The sequence below is a fragment of the Rattus rattus genome, chromosome 2, assembly GCF_011064425.1.
Source record: "Rattus rattus isolate New Zealand chromosome 2, Rrattus_CSIRO_v1, whole genome shotgun sequence".
Taxonomy (NCBI): Eukaryota; Metazoa; Chordata; class Mammalia; order Rodentia; family Muridae; genus Rattus; species Rattus rattus.
Genome location: NC_046155.1, coordinates 2,563,955 through 2,578,286, shown reverse-complemented (window position 1 = coordinate 2,578,286; position 14,332 = coordinate 2,563,955). Strand labels below are relative to the sequence as shown.

At 51.5% G+C, this 14,332-nt stretch overlaps 1 protein-coding gene across 1 annotated transcript; it reads right to left on the bottom strand.

The window, feature by feature from the left end:
* Positions 1 to 7,414: 7,414 nt before the first annotated feature.
* Tmem151a (transmembrane protein 151A) lies at positions 7,415 to 12,185 on the bottom strand. The gene is made up of 2 exons (XM_032891197.1): positions 11,988 to 12,185; positions 7,415 to 9,790 (listed from the first exon to the last, which is right to left on the bottom strand). The coding sequence occupies exons 1-2, from the start codon at positions 12,060 to 12,062 to the stop codon at positions 8,459 to 8,461; spliced, it is 1,407 nt and encodes a 468-aa protein (XP_032747088.1). The 5' UTR covers positions 12,063 to 12,185; the 3' UTR covers positions 7,415 to 8,458.
* Between the last annotated feature and the right edge of the window lie 2,147 nt (positions 12,186 to 14,332).

Sequence of the window (14,332 nt, the reverse complement as noted above, 5' to 3'; positions counted from 1 at the left end):
TCTTGGTGGCAAAAGCCTCTAGGGAGCCATCTTGCTGGCTGTGCTCCCTACAGCTGAGTCTGGCTAGATCAGACAGCCTATCTCTAATTAGAAAAATACCTACCTCCCAGAGAATTTTTTTTTTTTTTAATTTTGGAGAGGTGTGTGGGTGTTTGTATGTGCCCAAGTGTAATGGTTTATCGTGACCATCAACTGGATGGGATATAGAATCACTTTGGAAGCGATCCTTTATGCGTGTCTGAAAGGGATTTTCTGGACTAGATTATTAAAGTGGGAAGACCTTCCCTGGACTGGTGGCTCCATTCCATGGACTGGGGTCCCTTCACCAAAGGGAACTGAGGAAAGCAGGGGTAGCCTCTTTCTTGCCCCTCTGACTTCCTTGTCACAGTGGACTGCACTGTGAAACTGTGAGCCAAAATATATCCTTGGTGGGCGGGAGAGATGGCTCAGTGGTTAAGAGTGCTGACTGCTCCTCCAGAGGTCCTGAGTTCAAATCCCAGCAACCACATGGTGGCTCACAACTGTCTATAGCTCTAGTTCCAGGGGATCTGACACCTTCACATAAACATACATTCAGGTAAAACACAGATGCACATGAAATAAAAAAACAAATTATAAAAAAAATCCTCCGACTGGAGAGATGACTCAGTGGTTAAGAACGCTGACTGCTCTTCCAGAGGTCCTGAGTTCAAATCCCAGCAACCACATGGTGGCTCACAACCATCTGTAATGGGATCTGACGCCCTCTTCTGGTGTGTCTGAAGACAGCTGCAGTGTACCTGTAATAAATAAATAAATAAATAAATAAATAAATAAATAAATCTTTTGAAAAGGGATCCTCCTTCCTTAAGTTGCTTTTAGCAGTGTATTTTGTCACAGCAACCGACAACTAACACGGCCAGGTTCATGTGTATGCGTGTGCAAAGGCCAGAGATCAACCTGAGTGTCTTTCCTCAGGGATTGTCTACCTTACCTTTGGTGACAGGTCTCTCCCTGGGACTTCAGGCTGGCTGTCCAGGGAGCCTCAGGGATCCTGCGGTCTCTTTTTCCCCAACACTGGCATCAGATGCAAGAACCACCTAGCCTTTGACCCGGGTACTGGCGAGTGAACTCAGATCTCAATGCTCTCAAGGTAACCGCTTTACCAACTGTCTCTCCAGCTCCAGGAACTTTAGGGATTGATGGCATATGGAAGACTCTCAGGCTGACAGTACTGGGATTGACTTCTTCTCTCAGTAAGAGTTAACCACCCGGGGCCCAGGTTGTGGGGGATGCCAGGAAAAAAAGCATCCCCTCTGTACAGGGGATCTGGACAGTGTGTCATCACAGGCTGCAGTATGGGGCCTGCAGCTCATGCTTAGCAGAGGTTTCGGAACCATCAGAGATGTTCATGGGAAAGTCAGTCAACAGTAGGATCTGTCACTCTATGTCTGTCAGGCTGGGTAGGTTCCAGCTTTGCTATTTAATGGCCGGGGGACCTCCAGCAAGTTTTCTACTTGTTCTGAGCTTGCCTGCTTGTCTGAAAAGTTGGGGAGGACCTTCTCTAGTAATTACTGTGCCCTCCATCTATGGCTCAGGCCCCTGGCCATTCATCTCCTCCTGCTATGCTTCAGACTCCAGTAAGGTCAGGACACAAGTGGCACAGGGACACCAGGCAGAATCCATAATGAAATGGAAACCGAAGGGCTCTTTGGAAAGTCGGTTGGATGGTGTTTTGCCAGGGCAAACATGTAATGGAACATCTAGCTGAAGCAGACACAGGAGGGAGGATGTTCTGCTAAAGCAAGCACGGGAAAGGACGCATGATGAAGGATTCTTTGCTATCGACAGGCCTGTATTGGTGCACCTTATACTGCATACTTGAGCTGCATTTGCTGGGACTCCATAGAGAGAAACGCACCCAAAAAAAAAACTTATGGTGGGGGAGGGGGTATGGGGGGGAGAGAATAACATTTGAAATGTAAATACATAAAATATCCAAGAAAAATAAAATTTTAAAAAACCTTGTGATGTGCTGCCTTCTTTGGACTTGGTGTGATTGCCAGAGTGATGTCAGCTGAGACAGACGCATGTCCAAGGCAAGACCCATGGAGGACACATGATGTTTGGAGGGGATCAATAGGACTGGATGGACAGTGGCGGAGGCTGAGCTTGGCTTGCTTCTAGAGCCAGCTGTGCAATGCCTGTGGGTCTCGTGTCTTTGCTGATTTTCACTTCGCTGAGAGAGGCACAGCCAAAAGCTTCTCTTGGCACTCTTCCTGGGCCCTCCTGCTGACTTGTGCTGAGGCTGAGGCCTGACTATCTCTGCTACGTCATGTCACCACCATTGCTAACCCCACTCTACCAAACTGGACTGCTGCTGTATCTGTGAAGTGTTTGCGAGTGAATCAAGCTGACCTGTGAACTGAACAGCTGATTTCCAGACAACACAGATGGGAGTTGCTCTAAAGAACTGATCTTTTGGGGCTGGGGATTTAGCTCAGTGGTAGAGCGCTTACCTAGGAAGGCCCTGGGTTCGGCCCCCAACACAGAAAAAAAAAAAAAAAAAAAAAAAAAAAAAAAAAAAAAAAGAACTGATCTTTTTATATAAGTACACTGTAGCTGTCTTCAGACACACCAAAAGACATCAGGTCTCATTACAGATGGCTGTGAGCCACCATGTGGCTGCTGGGATTTGAACTCAGGACCTCTGGAAGAGCAGTCAGTGCTCTTAACCACTGAGCCATCTCTCCAGCCCTAAAGAACTGTTCTAAAAGGGTTCACTCCCCTCCTTGCCTTCTCCCCTGCTACCCCGTATCCTTTCTTTTCTGCTATCTCTGGTGGGTGGTGGACTAAAACGGAGGTTAAAGCATACAGGAAGCATCATTAAAAATAAGGTTTGAAAAAAAGTTAAAGTTTACCCCATAAAGCAAGACCACTTGCAAACACACCAAAAAACTTGGCGAACAGAGGGCACTCGTAGGGCGTCTTAGTCAGGGTTTCTATTGCTGTGATAAAACACCTTGACCAAAACAGGTTGGAGAGCAAAGGGTTTGTGTCAGCCTACAACTCCGAGGTACACCGCTCTATCACTAAGGGAAGTCAGGCAGGAGCTCGGGGAGGACAGGAACCTGGAGTCGGGAACTGAAGCAGAGGTCATGGAAAAATACTGCCTATTGGTTGGCTTCTTGTGGCTTTCTCAGCTTGCCTTGTTACAGCACCAGGACTGTCAGCCAGGGGTGGTACCGCTCAGAATGGGCTAAGCCCTCCCTCCCACATCCATCAGTAAGCAAGAAAAGGCACTAAGACATCTAGTGGAGACATTGTCTCAGTTATGATTTCCTCTTCCAAAATGACTCTAGTTTAATGTTAAGTGGACAGAAAATTAGCCAGCACGGCAGACAATAGATCTGGCCTGAAGGTAGGTAGTGGGGGAATTGGGCTGTGAAGGAGACAGAACTGAGAGGAACGGGCACGCAGAGGTAAGAGGACCCAGCGAGGGACTGAAAGGGAAGGAGAGGGGAGGCCGTTAAGATGTCTGAGGTTTTGGTTTTATTTTTTTAAGATTTTGTTGTTATTTAAGATTTATTTATTTTATGTATATAAGTACACTCTAGCTGTCTTCAGACACCAGAAGAGGGCATCAGATCTCATTACAGATGGTTGTGAGCCACCACGTGGTTGCTGGGAATTGAACTCAGGACCTCTGGGAGAGCAGTCAGTGCTCTTAACCACTGAGCCACCTCTCTAGCAAAAGATTTAAAGTTTTGTTTTGTTTTGTTTTTCGAGACAAGGCCTTTCTGTGTAGCCCTGGCTGTCCAGAACTAGCTTTGCAGATCTGACTTGCCTCAAACTCACAGAGATCCACTTCCCTCTACCTCTCACGTGCTGGGAGGAAGAGCATATGGCACCACCACTATGTGTATGTTACATGTATGTCTCTGTGTAGGTTGGAGCACAGGAACACAGTATGACTGGAGGCCAGGAAAGGGAGTCATGTCCCCAGAACTGGAGTTATAGGCGTTTAGGAGCCACCAGCTCCTAAATGCTGACCATCGAACTTGGTAAGTGCTCTTCACCGCTGAGCCACCCCTCCAGCCCTGACTTCTGAGTTTCCCTTATCCCCTTGGGTGGTGTCATTTATTCAGGTGGTGATGGAAATCCATGAGGAGGTATCATGGTCAGTGGTTTGTTCCTGCCTCATGCTGAACTTTGATCTACAGTGTAGCAGCACCTAGAGGTGATGAGGCCTAGTGGCATGTACTTGAGTTGTGTGTGTGGACTGAGACATCCTGTTTGTCAGCACTGAGTTCCAAGTATTTGGCTGTTATCCTTGGATTGCCCAAGGCATGGACACTGGCATCTGCAACTCCGGCCAGAGGTCCTGGCTGACAATGTGAGTTTGTCTGTTCATCATATGGTGCTGCTGAGAGAACCCCCCAAAAATTGTCAGGGCGTCCACAGTGAGCCCTGACGCTATACTAGTCCAGGGAAATAGCCAGAACTAACTTGTTTTCTGTTTCTGTATCTGGATATCACAGTCTGGGTGATTTATAGTATTAGAAGTATACGGGCTGGAGAGATGGCTCAGCGGTTAAGAACACCCGACTACTCTTCCACAGGTCCTGAGTTCAATTCCCAGCAACCACATGGTGGCTCACAACCATCTGTAAAGAGATCCGATGCCCTCTTCTGGTGTGTCTGAAGACAGCTACAGTGTACTCATATATAATAAATGAATAAATCTAAAAAAAAAAAAAAGAAGAAGAAGAAGTATACTTACCCTGGGCAGTGGTGGTGCATGCCTTCAACTCCAGCACTTTGGAGGCCGAAGCAGGTGGATCTCTGTGAGTTTGAGGCCAGCCTGGTTTACAGAACTAATTTCAGGCCAGCCAGGGGATGCACACACACACACACACACACACACACACACACACACACACACACACACACACAACCCTGTCTTTAAAAAAAAATCCAAAAACTTGTCCCTCATCCCTGCCACCTAAATTTATGAATATGAAATACCCCACTACATGACCTTAGCAGGTCACTCTGTCCTGAGAGACCTACATCTGACATACTGCCACCACCCCGCCTTCAGCCAACATCGTAAAAGGTACACCAAGCTGTAGAGGTCATGGGGCAGTGGCCTGGGCTCAGCTATTATCTCTTTTCTTATTTCTCCCAGCTCCTGTTTTTATTTGGGGAGAGGGGAGTGGTTTGTTTATTTTTGTTTTTTGAGAAAGGGTCTCAGGTACCAGAGTCTGGACTGGAACTCACTACATAGTCTAAAGTGACCTTGAACTCCTGATTCTTCTGCTTTCACTTCCTAGTTCTGGGATCCCAGGGCTGTGCTTCCACCCCGTGGAGAAGTGGGATCGATGTTCTCTCCGCTTAAGCCTGATGTCTGTATAAGAACCTTCAGCTGTGCCTCTGTGTGACAACTGTTCTTGTCCATGCAGCAGCTGCCAGGCATGAGGGGACCCAGGCCCCAGAAGTCCATGAGTGGCTGCTCTAATCAACGTCTCTAGTTAGTCCCTCGATGCCTATGCCGGACCTGTGCATGGAGAGACTCCAAAGAATCCAGCTGGACTCCGGAGAGCTCCAGAGGAAGCCGTCTATGTGGTAGGCAGAGATGGTGGTCTGCATTGCGCTTCGACTGTATTCTTCACCCACAGCTGCAAAAAGGAGATGGCAAGGACCATAATTCCTTCTTGGTTTGGCTTTGGTTTGGTTGGTTTTTTTTCAAGACAGGGTTTCTCTGTATAACCCTTGCTGTCCTGGGATTCGCTCTGTAGACCAGGCTAGTCTCAAACTCACAGAGATCTGCCTGCCTCTGCCTCCTGAGTGCTGGCATTAAAGCTGTGTGCCACCACTGCCTGATAATTAATAGAGGTTGTTGGTAATAGAAATGAAGGGGAAAATTGAGACTTAAATAAACTACATTTTACCCCTTTTTCGTTGAAGTCTGGAAGTAGGCAACCAGGAGCGATTCGGGATCCCCCACTGATCCAATAGGAACCCAGGATCTTCTATCTTGGCATTACTATTCTCTGCACATGGCTGCAATTTTCAAAGTTACCTCCAGATCCAAGAGAACTGCTGACTTCCGGCTGTCACATGCACATTCCGGTGTGATTACAGGATGGATGGAGTAAAAAAAACAAGAAGCAACGGCTTTCCCCAACATCGTTTCTATCTTAAAAGACATCACTAGAAATCCCTTCTCGCTCCTTCTGATTGTGTCTTAGAATTATGTCACACTATACATGTAAGGGAGGATCGACATGTTGTCTATGGCTGGAGTCATTGCCATCTAGGGTACAATTGGATTCCTACTATTGAGGGAGAAGGGTGGGTGAGCACTTGGCAGCTATGGTATTAGAGGAGGAGGAGGAAGGACAGCAGCCTCCCCAGGAAGACTTCTTGGTATTTGGGGCACTGTAAGGTTTTCTACTTCAGTTATTGGTTTGTTTATTTATTATGTGGAGTCTCATGTGTCCCAGGCTAATCTTGAACTCCATACTTAGCTGAGGATGACCTTGAACGTCCAACCTCCTGCTTCTACCTTCTGAACACTGGGATGATAGACTCACATTACCATACTTGCTGTTCAGTGTTGAAGCTGGAACCCTGGGCCTCTTGCCTGCTAGACAAGCGCTGTACCCACTGAGCTAGACTTCATTGCAGATAGCAGGACCTTGGCCAAGTCCTACTAAGTCTTCATGTAAAGCTGCCTTCTCCCTTCTCAACTATTCACCATGGCTCCAGTTTAAACACAGATTGGCCTAGAGCCACGGGGTCTTTGCTTCTGTTTTCCCCATACTACTCAAAGTCAGGGAATTGATTACATCCGTGTTTCTCCCCAGCCTAGCACTCTTGTGCAGTAGACATTGTGAGCAAACTCTGCATACAACGATGACACTTCAGACACATTCCTGTGCCACCCTCCAAGAGTGAGGCCCTTCCTCTGTTCTTTATTCTCTATCTTTAGATTCCGTTCTGGCTTGTCCTGCTTCATGAAGCTTTGTGTCCTTCAACTTGCCCCAGCTCAATGGCCACAGATGGAAGTGTATTTGGTTTACAGTCCTTACTTTCTCCCCACAGTGAGAGCGAGACATCACCCCCTAGTTCTCTGCACACCCAGCAGATTTGCAATTGCCACCAGGCTATGAGAGAAGTCACTTGAGACAATGCATACTATGTAATCAGGTCCTAAAATGGGTTGAGTGTAGTCAGTTACCCAGGGCATCTCAAAGCTAGGTCTCAGAGGCCCTGGGCAAGGCAGAAAGGTTCCCACTCTGTGTGTCTGAATGCTAGAAGCTACCTACGGGTCTCCTCCCTGAACCCACCATCACACTTGGCTCAGTGCACTCAGTGGGCTTGCAACGGTGGCCTTGGATCCACTACCCAGGAACACACGTGCGAAACCTTTCCTGTTTCATAACTTTATTTAGTTTTCTCTGTCTCCTCCCTCCCCCGCCAGCCCCTGAGAGGGGGTGGAATCCCCAGTTGGAAGGGAAGGGATGATTCTGTTCTCCCTAGGGAGGGATGGTGTCCCCTGGACAGGCTCCATGAATGGGAGAAGCAGGGGCCTTCAAGGCAAGGCCAGGGCATCGTCCAAGAGGCTGTGGCCAGGGCAGAGCCCCTCGGATGCCCTGTCGTCCTGTGGCTCACCTAGAAAGTGAAGAGCAGAGAAGCCTGGGGGAATGGCGGGGACAGGTATCGTGTGGCTGACAGAGGCAGGTAGGAATTTTAGGATGCTGGGGCTCAGAGTTGGAAAACCTGGGTCACAAGGAAAGCTGGATGTAGTGAGGGTGCAGCAGGAACCAGGGAGGCCAAGGTGGGGGAGGAGAGCAACTGTGCTCTGACAACGGGTGCTGCGGAGGGACTGACCACACACCTTAGGGTCTAGGGATAATCAGGGCACTTGCCCCGAGCAGAGGCCAGAGGGCAGATGAGAGGGATGGAGCAGAAGGGGATGGGAAGTCTGGTGGGCAGGGGACCGAGCTATGGGGCAGCCACAGTCAGCTGTTCTGCTTCAGGACAGCCATCTCAGCTGGGCATGGTCCCAAGCCACCGGTTTGTGCTTCTATGTTGCTGGAGGGCTCCCCATGTAGCTCAGCTATGGCAGAGAGGCAGACAGTTGTGCCCAGGTCTCCTCCCCATCCCAGTGTTTCTGGAAGCTTCTCTCCCTGCCCAGCATCATCTACTATCACAGGGGGTCATGGTGATGGTTGGGGAGCCATGCTGGGGACAGATTACAGACTCGACTTAGATGCTGTTTACTTCCTCCTCAAAGGACCACGTGTCACCACATTTTAGTCTAAGGATCCCACTCCACTCCCACCCCTTGTGCATGGCTGGTCTGTTTTCTTTCCTGTTTTTGACAGTTATTCAGACATTCAAGCCCGTGGTGAGATGGTGAGGAGAGAGGGGTGTTCTGGGACTTCTGGGACTGTAGGGGGCGGGTATCTCAAAGTGCACCCTGCCCATCTCCCCGGCAGCCGCTGTCTCCATGGACAATGAGCACCGGGAAGTAAAGGGCGTCCTCATAGCACGGAGGGCTTTCCAGAGGCTCCGTGTCCTCCCCTCTGCGCCCCAAGGGGCCTCCACTCAAGCTGCGGAAGACCCCTGGGGTGGCTCGGCCCCCAGCACCTAGCGAGAGGCGGCTGCGGCTGAAGGGTAGGCGAGGCCCACTGGGACGGGCAGGAGGCAGGGAGTTGCTGCTGACCGAGCGGCGGCAGCGTTGGCAGCCTCGCAGGTAGGCCCCAGAGCCGGCACCCATGACCACAGCCTCGGAGTAGCTGGGCACCAGCTGCCGGTTGGAGCAGATGTGCCACTCAAGCTCTGTGAAGTCCACAGTGGCCACACGAGAGAGTGGTGGCCCATTGGGCACAGCCCCTGGGGGTGGTGAGCTGGCACCGAAAAGCTTCTCCACTTGGTAGTGCACGTGGGCTGTCCCATAGGCTGCCACCACTCGCAGTGGCCAGGACAGTGTGGCTGCAGACACCAGCCAGAAGACCCAGGCTCGGGCATACCAGGGTGGGCTGCGGGGATCTGCAAAGACCATGAGGGACTCACGGAAGTCCACATCCTTCAGATGCATGCCCTCGCGGGCCTCTAGGTAGTCGTCCAGGCCCTCGTTGGCACTGAAGAAGCGGGCCCTCTGTGTGAGGTACGAGGCCTCGGCCTCAGCACTCCCAAAGCTGAAGCACTTGGTGAAACGCAGCCGCGTGGCTGCATGGTCTGCCAGGCCCACGAGCTCCTTGGAGACGTCACGGACACCATGTGCACTGTAGTCAAACTCACCCCGAGCTGTGCGACTGTCCGCTCTCTCATGGTAGACCTGTGTGGTGGTATAGGCGTCCCCATTGCGGTAGCGAGTGATCTGGCGTGTGCGTCGCACATAGTGGTAGCTGGTGGCCTTCCACCAGACACAGGGAGGAGCCTGTTGCAGCCGGTGGATCAGGGCAAGCACGGTGTTGGCATCAGTGCGAGGCGCCTGGCATGACCGCACATGACAGTGCCAGCACTCTGCCAGGTAGAGGAGGTAGAGGAGGGAGACGAAGGCCAATGGGATGTACAGGTAGCCATCGGAGCAGGGACTGGCTGGGTAGGTGGGCGGTGGACCGCCAGCCCCACGAGCCAAGGCTGCCTCAGGCCCCAGGACCAGGCGGGGCACAGTGGCTAAGCGACACCAGGCCACCACAGCCCCACAGGCATGGATGAGCAGTGTGAGGAGCAGGCACTTCCAGTGAGACTCTCGACATAGAGAGCCTCCCAGGGACTGCTTCAGGGGCCGCTGCTGCGGGGTGGGCAGAGAAAGGAGAGGTACATGTCAGTGGGGGACCACTGGTGTGAAGGAGGTGGACCCACTTTACAGAAGAAGAAAGTGAAGCTTCCTTCTATTGATTGAGCTATCTTGCAGCAAGTCTCACAGTAGCAAATCTTGTTTATCTCCTATGAGCTTGCCTTCTCCTGTGCCCCCACTGTTTCTCAGTCAGCAGACCCCCTACCAGAGTAAGATCCCAACAGAGAAGAAATGACCTCCCCTCCTCCAATCGGATTTCTGGTAGTTCCTGTCCTGTCTCTAATCTGCTGTGTGCGTTTGGCTATATCTTTACTCTCTCTGGGTCTGGATTTTGGTTGTGGTGATCTATTAGGCTGATATGGCAAGGAGTGGTGTGTGTGTGTGTGTGTGTGTGTGTGTGCGCGCGCGCGCATTAGTTGGGGGGCAGGCTATGAAGCCCAGCTATTAACCTCTCGCTCTTCTACTCAGTGTGATTTGGGCGGACCCCTCATCTACTCTAATACTGTTTCCTCATTTGCATACCTGGTTGTTGAGGATTCAGAGAGATCACATGTGGGAATTTGTTAGCACAGAGTCTGGCCCTGGGAATAAACACTTTTGCTGCTTCCTTGTGTCTCCCACTGGTCCCTTGTGGAAACAAGGGATGGCAGGAGACTTGGGAGAGGCTGTTAAGTTGGGGCAGGGTTGGGGAGATAGGGAATGGAGGTGTGTCAGGCCTAGGAGCAGATGGAGGGCCACCCCCCACCCTCAATCTGTGATGAGGGAAGGGATGGGACACAAGATGCTGGACAGCACAAAGTACTTTTGACCCAAAGGGCTTGGCATATCCTCCATGGCATGACTACCAGCCTGGCTGCCTCAGTTCTGGTGTCAACAGAAGAGCAGGAAGAGAAGGGGAAAGGAACTGGGAGAGAAGAGGTGGAGAGTATACAGTGGGATTCTGGGTAATGTCACCTACTCAGTCCTACCATGCCTTGAGAGGTCCAAAAGGGGAGGAGGCTGGCCCTAGACCCATCCAGGGCAGCATGGTCCTATAGTGTGTGAAATCTACAGGTGCATTCTGCCATCTAGACCTGTGCTAGCCGGGGGCACACACACACTTACCCCCCAACACCTGTTCATCATAGACCCACCTACCACAAAGAGACACCATCGCTCATTTAAGGAACACCAGGACCTTGCTTATTCTCAAAGCACAGGCATCATGTCATGGCGGTAGCAAGGTTTACCCACACATGTATGTCAGCACAGGACACACATGCACACATGTTACACACTGGCACCTAGACCCTCATGTAAGACCCTCACCTAGACACATAAAACCCTCACCTGACCACAGTTCACACCTACCCCACCCTATAGCAACTTAACACCCACAATCCATACTAAACCACACACTAGAGAGGCATAGCATGAAATCATACACACCCACACTCTTGGGTGAAGACCCAAGGCAAGGGACCCACCAGAGGCTCACCTGACTACAGGGTATATATGTTCCTACTGAAGACAGAGGGAACACGCCACCAGAATTCTTTCTCTCACACACACCACACACACAAGCGCATTTATATCTGCTCACACACGCAGTCCACTCACCACCTTGTTTTCCACACCTATCATCTTACACACTTGGCACATCCTCCTGTCTAGAGCTGGGGAGGGGCGCTGGGGAGCTCAACCACTGGAGTGGGCCCTCAGTCCTCACCTGGGGGTGGGGGAGAGAAAGGTATCAGCAAGGGCTCTGCTCCTTTCTCTTTCCTTTTTCCCTCCCCCACCTCCGGTCCCTGCCACCGCTACTGCATTGCAGGCACCGCCCGACACCTCGTGAGCAACTGGGCAGGACTGGGGGCCTGACCCCATGGCCCTAGCAGTCACGGACAGCATCCCTGGCTGCGCTATGGAATAGGGACGCGTGGGGGCCACAGAGGCTGACGTCACAGGACAGGAGATGATGGTTGAGGGGGCGCCGAAGATCAGGGTCTCCCCTACATTCTTGCCACCCATTCCTGCCTTGACCTACCCGGATCCCGAAGCCTCGACCCTTACCAGAACGCTGTCTCCCCAATGACGTCATTGCTGGAGGGGCTCCGGGACTTTCCTCCCTAATCCCTCTTCAGGGATCGCCCCTCTACTTGTCCCCTTCACCTCTCTACAGCCCTGGCTCCGTTCCCACTACTTGCCCCCATACCTCCTCCCGCAGCGGCTCGCCGTCCGGAACGAGCGCGGGCACCTCCCCGCAATCTCCACCTTCGCCTTCCGGCATGGTGTCCTGGCTGCTTCTGCTGCCGGGCCCGGGCCCGGGGCATGATAAGCAGGGGCGCGGAGGGCTGCGGCGCGGCCCCGAGGGGCGTCCGCTCGGCTCGGCAACCGCTGAAGAGTGCACCGAGCCCAGCCCAGCGCGGCGGCGTTGGCGGCCGCGGTGCCCGGCGCCCCGCCCTCCGCTGACCCCGCCCCCCTGCAGCACCGGTGGCGCCGCTGGCCGCGCCTGGCACCGCGGGCACACCCCATCTCCACCCCCTCGCCTGTGGGAAGCCCAGTCTGGGCCGCCGGACGCCCTGGTTTCTCCAGCCGCGCTCGCGCTTGCGACCTTAGGCGAGTCCTTGCTCTGCGGCGCCCGAGTCTCCCCAACTGAGTAATGAAGAGGGCCATGGTGTGTGGACGTCCGCCAGGTTCCTCTCTAGGGGATGGGCCCAGCGCTAAGCCCACCCAGACTTCACCCCATACGCTTTGCTTGTTGACAGTTAATACCCAGAAGGGAAAGACAGTCTCATCTGCTGGACTCTTAAGGCCGGTGGGTTGGAGCCACAGAAACTCTAGTCTGCAGGACTTTTGACCAGCATGTTCCAGCCATAAACTCAGCCTTTTAATCTGAGAAATGGGAATGAAAAAGTGTTGGGTTAAATTCACTAGGTCAGGCGGGGGAGGAATAGGTTTGCCCTGCATGGGATACCCTTTCTCGGGTGCGTAAAGTCCCTGCTCCGTTGTCCTCAGTAGGCTGGGTTCCTCACATTCAGGGGCCTCGAATTCAGAGATTCTACCTCTGCCTCCTGGGTGCTGGGATTAAAAGCGTGTTTCACATCCTCCAACTTTACTTATTTTGTGTTTACTTTTAAAATTATTATTTTATGTGTGTGAGTGTATATCTGTTTGTACACCACATGCATGCAGTGCCCACAATGGGGAGAAGAGGGTGTTCGATCCCCTGGAACTGGAATTATAGACGATTGTGAGCTGCTGAGTGGATGATGAGAATCCAATCAAGTCCTTTGAAGAGCAGTCAGTGATCTTAACTGCTGAGCCATCTCTCCAACTGCCCCCCCCATTTGTTTACTGAGGGCCATAACTGAGTCCAGCTGTTTTCTGGCTATTGTCTATGTGTAATTAGTGTGCTCGGGCACTAGGAGGGCATAGATAGGTGTTAGGAATGACATAGTTCCTGTCCTCATGGAAGATATCCAGGGAAAATCTGGATATTAAATCTGGATTAAAGAGGGGTTCAGAACCCAGACTCTAGCCATCACTCTGGGCCATGGTCAGGCCTCTGTTCCTTTTGTCCCTCTCTTAAGAGCTAAAATGATCCCCCCTTTTATTTTTATTTTATTTTTAAAAAGATTTATTTATTTATTTTATGTATATGAGTGCTCTATCTGCATGTACACCTGCATGCCAGAAGAGGGCATCAGATCTCATTACAAATGGTTGTGAGCCACCATGTGGTTGCTGGGATTTGAACTCAGGACATCTGGAAGAGCAGTGCTCTTAACTGCTGAGCCATCTCTCTAGCCCCAACGTACCCCTCCCTTTTAGATGTTTAGATGTAATTACATTTTAATTTTATTTGTTCTCTCTCTCTCTCTCTCTCTCTCTCTCTCTCTCTCTCTGGGCTGGCGCAAAGAGGTGCACTTTAACCATAGATCAAGTGTGCAAATCAGAAGATGGCTTTCAGGAGTTGGTTCTCTTCTTCCACCGTTTGGAGCCTGGAACTGAACTTAGGTCCTCAGGCTTGGCGGTCTGCTGAGCCATCTCACAGGCAAGCTAACATGCCTCTTAAAGGATTTGGACAAATGGATAGGAAGGGAAAGATATCCTCTGTGTCCCAGGCAGAGGAGCAAAAGCAGCCGTTGGGCTGAGTTTGGGGAGCAGGAAAGTCTTGCCTTATGTAACTAAACACTGAGTAGTTTAGTCAGCTGTAAGTATCAGAGGGTGTGTCATGCTGTCTAGAGACTAGTGGTTGACAGTCTGTGAGAGAGGGACCCTTGAAGACTGTCTCCAGCAAGGGTGGGAATAGTTACAGCCTGGGTGGGAAGAAAAGAGCCTGGGAGACTACGAGTGAGGCTTAAGGGCCCCACTTCGAGATCACAGGACTGGTGATGACTCAGGAGACTTGTCACCACACCTCTGCCTCACAAATCTACAGGACCGTTGATGAAAGCAAAGGAACAAGGCCCAGTACAGATTCCTGCCCCCACCTGTATACCACCAGAACTTTGTATCTTCTAGGTGGTCTCAGTTTCTGTCCTCTGCCCGGTGCGT

Bases quoted from the DNA above. Each gene is read 5' to 3' on its own strand.
- Tmem151a (XM_032891197.1), bottom strand. From the start codon at position 12,062: ATGCCGGAAGGCGAAGGTGGAGATTGCGGGGAGGTGCCCGCGCTCGTT. The intron at 9,791-11,987 runs GTATGGGGGCAA...CCCACCCCGCAG, and splicing joins GCGAGCCGCTGCGGGAGGAG to CAGCGGCCCCTGAAGCAGTC.